The sequence below is a fragment of the Diabrotica virgifera genome, chromosome 7, assembly GCF_917563875.1.
Source record: "Diabrotica virgifera virgifera chromosome 7, PGI_DIABVI_V3a".
Lineage (NCBI taxonomy): Eukaryota > Metazoa > Arthropoda > Insecta > Coleoptera > Chrysomelidae > Diabrotica > Diabrotica virgifera.
Window position 1 is genome coordinate 73,477,907 of NC_065449.1, and position 6,458 is coordinate 73,484,364.

At 32.4% G+C, this 6,458-nt stretch overlaps 1 protein-coding gene across 1 annotated transcript in view; it reads right to left on the reverse strand.

The window, feature by feature from the left end:
* The window catches only part of LOC126887691 (clavesin-1-like), a 34,800-nt gene extending 29,143 nt beyond the window's left edge, over positions 1-5,657 (reverse strand). Inside the window, exon 1 of the mRNA XM_050655341.1 lies at positions 5,472-5,657. Within this exon, the coding sequence (XP_050511298.1) occupies positions 5,472-5,610 (139 nt within the window). The 5' untranslated portion in view covers positions 5,611-5,657. The remainder of the gene's footprint in view (positions 1-5,471) is intronic.
* Positions 5,658-6,458: the final 801 nt, after the last annotated feature.

The following is a 6,458-nucleotide window of genomic DNA, read 5'->3' on the forward strand; positions in this document are numbered from 1 at the left end:
AAACTTAAAATATACGGAAATACAAACAAAATCGGCTAAACACTCTGTAGAATCTCTTGAAACACACTTTAATACTTCACAATCGATTTGAGTTGAATGAAAAAAGACTTTAGAACTAACTAAATCTACAAATTTTCCGGAGGAACTCTTAAATTTGTCTAAACACTTTGACAGTTTTTTTGACGTTTTTGAACAAAGAGATATACTAATTTTTTTCAGAATTTTGGTATGTCACTTTGACAGATTTTATTGATACTCACGATTGTGTTTTCCAGGTGTATATGCATGACATGCACAATTGTGTGACTGACACATTTGTGAGTACTGGGAGTGTATGACTACTCCCCCTAGAAAACAAAACAAATAAATTATAACATTTTACAACATTTATTAGTAATATTAAGTACACATAATATTGTCATTTATTACAAATGTTAATAACTAGTATATTTTTAACACATTATTTGTTGTGAAAGTTAAAAAAACAATTTTGATTTTTGCTCATACAGAGATAAACTTTACATTTGCTACATGAAACTCTTGACCTACTCTTACAGGATTCCAATCTGCAACATAAAGGATTTTTTAGATCTTCCAAGACAGGCCAGTGATTAAAACCATCATAGTTATCTTTTGTCAGTGCAAGGTAAAGGTGACGGTCTCATTTTCTTTGGACGAGGGTCTACATGTTCATCTTCTGTGTCCACGTTTTCTGTATTTGGACTTTTCGTTCCACATAACAAATAATCTGCTAGTTCTAAGCGAAAGGATAATAAATCTTTAATATCTTTTGATTTGTATTGGTTACTTCGGTAGTCGCGACGGTATTCCATCCAACTGTTAACAATAGCTAAATCAAATAGATGTAGGATTACCTTTAATGTCCATTTGCGAGTTTTGAAGAAAGTTCTATAACACTCCATCATCTGATCGCAGATATCGACTCCATCCATCTTTTCGTTGTAAATTTTAATTACGTTTGGACATGGAACCTCTACACGACTAGCACTAGCTTTATCCCATCGTTTGACTAAATGTGTGGGTTCTTGGCCAAAAGCCGTAGATGCCATTAAAACGGATTTATTATCTTTCCATTTAGTGATACATATCTTCTGATCACTGCTAACAACCTGCTCAGAATCGCCTCTTTTCATCTGATTATCTGTTTTAAATGTAAATCCTTTAAAACGATTGTTCATAATAGTTCCTGTGCCATGTATTTGTAGCTCAGATAATTTGAGCAACAAAGGTATCGTCGAAAAATATCTGTCGAAGAATACAAAGCTATTAACCGGTAACGTTTCCACTAGCCTAAGGATGACTGGCGGTCCGAGTCCCAGTTCTTTATTTCTTAAATTGGTACTTGTTCCTTGATATATTTCAAAATCTAGGACAGTACCATCACTTTTTGATAAAACGAAATTTTTTAAACCCACAGGTCTTGGTTTATTTTTTACATATTGCCGAAGAGCACATCGACCAAGAAACGGAATTATCTGTTCGTCTATTGAGAATGCAGCTTCAGATTCTCTCTTTAATTCCCGACATCGGCTTCTGACTAAATCGATCATTGGCTGAACTCTCCACAGACGATTATTTTTTTTAATTTCTTGTGTTACCGTGCATACATCCACAATATGAAGATTGACTCTCAAGAGTACAACCTATCTCTTGGAATTGCATCCGCAATTACAGGAAGTTTAAAGCGACTGCTCCAATATAAATGAATTCGAGGAAATTTTAAACAACCCATCACTGCATGGATTCCAAAAATTTTTTTTATTTCTTCAGAAGTTACTTTGGGTTTAAGTTCCCTTCCGTGTTTTTGTAAATAAAATTGTGCAGTACGTTCTGCACACAGTTGAAAAAATGAGTTTCCTAAATACTTTTCAAAGTAACACCATGGTGTTAAAACTTCAGTCGGATCTGGAAGTATTGTTTCGGGTATATTTTCATTTTTAAATGGATTAGTTGTACCCCAATTTAGCATTGATGATTTTTGGAGATTTTGTACAGTACTGGGAACTGCTGAATCATTTTCGTCTCCACTTTCATCAGATTTATCACTTTCTTCAATTTCATCATCTTGTACAGACAAATTCTCCTCTTCAGACGGTACCCAATCATCATCATCATCTCCGAGTTCAATTTCCAAATCGGAATCAATTTCATCCAGCAGTTCGTAGATTTCATCTGGATGAGCAGCCAGTCTCGCCATGTCAACTTTTCTAGTTGTTCCTGAAAAAGAAACCCTTGTTACCAGTTTTGTTCACTGAATCATTATTTATTTTTTTTACATTGTTACACCATTTACTCCCGGCCTACATAAACGTGAAACACTTCAAAACTTACATTGACACCGCTCACTCCTGACCCTCACAAACGTGTTGTTCTTCAAAACACGTTTGTGGATTTGTAACCTCAAATTAGTATTGAATGATTTTGTCTAAATAGGTAAACATACACAATTTGTGACGACTATCCACCAAAATAAATATTTTAAAACAAATAAAAATGTGTACTTACGTCTAAAAGCCATATTAACACACTTGACAAAAGTTGTTACCATTCACTAAACAATATCATACGAATCTAAGCAAATTTTCGGTAATCTCCCGCGACAATATGATAGACACGTGCACCCACTATCGTGTCGTAGAGCAGCAACTGGTGCAAAATGATATTTTAAACCTAATATCACTTATAAATAAGACGCTCACAATTGTGAGTGTATGGAGCGTAAGGGTTATGTTGAGTTTATATGATCTGTAAGTTTCATCGATTCAAAGTGCTTAATTTTGAAAAAATTTGGTTTTAAAATAAAATTTTTAAAAATTTTAATTTTGAAAAAAATGATTTCTTTCAAAATAACTTAAAAAATGTTAGAGATACCAAAAATCTTGAACAATAAAAAAAGTCGGCTTTACTTCTCTGAATATTTTGTATTCTTTTGTTTTTCTGTAAGAACAAATTGGTTAAGATTCGGTCTTACTAAATTTGCATACACTCGTGATAAGTGACTCGTTCAAGACCTTTTAACTACAGCTCTTTCAAAAATAAGCACTTTGAACCGATGAAACTTACAGATCATATAATCAATACATACACGAGTAAAAAACTTGGGAAGTGGTAACAATTAAGTTCATTTGAAATGCTAATTAGGGGTTGATTTTCTCGATTTCTTACCAAAAAAAGGGACCAATTTTATTTTGAGGGAAACTTGTTTACTTTGGATGCTAAAATTTTTTTTAAAACAAAAATAAGCATTTTTTAAACACTTTAAAAAGTTAAAATGAGTTTTTCTCAAACAAGTGCTTCTTTTTTGGTTATGGCACGTTAAAATATTCGATTTGGAATTTGACGAATATGAACCTATTTTTCATTAGCTATAACTCTGCTTCTACTAGGTAGAGTTACCTAACATATACACCATGTTTTTGACTTTTTTACGTGCTATATTTTTGATAAGATTTTTTTTTTGTGACCAAATACTTTCTTTTTGAGTTATTTGCGAAAACCCGTCTGAACACGTGGTTATTTTGTAGAAAAATTAACATATTCAGTCGCAAATAACTCGAAAAGTATTAACTTGGTGAAAAAACTTTATAGAACAAAAGTTGCTTAGAATTAGTCATTTTATATATTTCCGTACTTATTTCAAACATATATTTTTCACCTCCAAAAGGGGGTGAAACTCACCCCTAGGGCAAAAGCAGACATTGGCACAATATTACTTTTTTCTTTGACTTGTTTGCTGTGTGTATACCAAATTTCATGTCAATCCAATCGGTTCTTTAAAATTGAGAGGTTTTGCAATATTTTACATTTAAAGAACGTACTATAATGATGTATCCTCGATATGTTTCTGATTTACTAATTGGGGTATTGTATTGTCTTTCTATTGATTTCCTCTTTTAAAATGGGTAATGTAACCTCATTCGTCTGAATTCTGCCGAGGAATTTGCCATACAATTGGTTTCATTAAACATATTTTAGAGCAGCTTCTTTGATTTTTCTCTTAATTTAATTTTGATTTAATTATGGTAAATGAAACCAATTGTGTCGCAACTTTCTCGGAAATATGCAGTAGGATGTAGTTACATGCTGGTTACTTACAGTAGAATGTGGTCCATATTAAAAGACGAAATCAATAGGGAAAAAATACCATGATTAGTAAGTCAAAAGCATATTATCAAGGATAAATCATTTATATTTTAAAATAACATACATATAAAACAAGAGTTTGGTGTTAGTTTTAACAGTAAACTAAATGTAAGACCAAATACTTACCATGTAGGGATAGCATTATGAGGTATTTTCCCAGATTATTTTTTCGTGATTTACTATCGGATCACTCGGAATACGAGAATTTTAGTGTCATCATTGCATGTGGTTGTCATTTTAATTAAAAACGAATCACGAATATGGTGACTCTAATAGTTCGGATCCCGCGTATGAAAAAAAGTTGATTAATAACAAGCTAAAAATTTGTTAATAGCTTACGGGTGTCTAGTCGGATAAACTTTGATATATGGGAACACTGGAACAGGGGCAGTTTTAATTGTGGAACAGGTTAAAAATTTGGAACCGTCACACCACGAAAACGGCACATTTATTTTTTCCGACAGAACAGACTTAAACTCTTCGAACAGAGAATAAATTCCCATGCAAAAATCAGACTGCTATTTATCACCAAATGGGCGTTTTAATGAGTGGAACATGTAGAATATGTCAAATGACAGGAATTATGACAGGTGATAAATAGCAGTCTGATTTTAGCATGAGAGTTTAATCTCTGTTCGGAGAGTTTAAGTCTGTTCTGTCGGACAAAATAAATGTGCCGTTTCGTGGTGTGACCGTTCCAAATTTTTAACCTGTTCCACAATTAAAACTGCCCCTGTTCCAGTGTTTCCATATATCAAAGTTTATCCGACTAGACACCCTTAAGCTATTAACAAATTTTCAGCTTGCTATTAATCAACTTTTTTTTCATGCGCGGGATCCAGACCTATAATGGATATTCAAGAGCTAAAGTTAATTTCATGTAATCGAATGAACTAGCTTTCAATAAAGTCGTCACAGGAACGCCACTCATAAATATTGGCTAGTCATCTACTTTAGAATGTATAATATATCTTGTTGATATAATATGTCAATATGAATGACTCAGACAAAATTAAATTATTAGACGAATTTTTTCACCGATCAACAAAAACAAAATTTGTTTAATCCATTATTTTTTTTTTGTTTTGATAACGATTTCTGAAGTGAAAAGAGAAACGTCAAATGTATTTAATTCCAACTTTAATTGTGGCGTATTCCCAAAGTAAATGGAAAATTACATAAGAGGCCACAAGAAAATAGCTAAAGAACAATAGTAATCTATAATATGAAATACATAAGTTACATAGCAAAAAATATAGCTATAAATATCAGTTGCAAATACATAGGAATATTTGTTATGTACTTACTTGGAATTTCCGGAAGGTGCTTTTGGGTTTTTAACCATTCCTTTATTATATCAATATCCTTTAAAACATCTTTTTCCGTTTTTCCATAATTTTTTCGTATTTCATTTCGATCCGTAATAAGAAGATTAGTAGATGACATTTTGAAAAGTAACAGTGAACTGTTGAGAGTTGTTACCTATGCGAATTGAAAATATAGTTTAAGCTTCTAACATATTTACATATTTATTTTACCTCAGAGTGTCAATAAAAGTGGGGACAGTGGCGTTGCAAAATGAGTTGTATATTGAAAAAATAATTAGTAGACATAATATTCGTAAATTATTTATAAGCCTTTAAAGTGACAAATTTTGAGCTAGAATATAAATAGGCTATTGATTATGTACTATAGAAAGGAACTACAACGTTAACGGGGTTTTATTATTTCATATGGTCAGTGAATCTCTATATATGACAAAACCGCGGAGTGCTACCATTTAAAGGGGTGCATTTTTGAGAAATGGGCGAATTAGTCCCTGGGCACAGGTTGCATTAGGGTGAGTTCTATGCACTTTTGGTACAAACACGTCTACATAAAAATTGTTCCTGGTTAAATTTCCTATCTAAATATCACTTTTTAAAGTCAATAATACTTTTTTTTACAAAAATATATTCAAAGAAAAAGCACAAAGAAACCCAACAGAAAGAAGTTTTGTTTTTTGTCCCATAAATCTTGTCCACGGGGATATAGGTATAGATCAGGGGTGGGCAAAAGCCGGCCCGCGGGCCGCATCCGGCCCTTTCGCTTATTTTATCCGGCCCGTTGAAAAATCCCACAAGCATTTTTTTAATCTCTTTTTTGTTAAAACTAACAGTATTAATGTGTGTAATGTTCATATAAATAATGAAATATGTACCTAAATAATAGAGAGTATTATAATTTCGAACAGTTGAAACTATATTCCTACTTTACTACATAGAATTGAACAATCACTTCTCTCACTCTTCGAG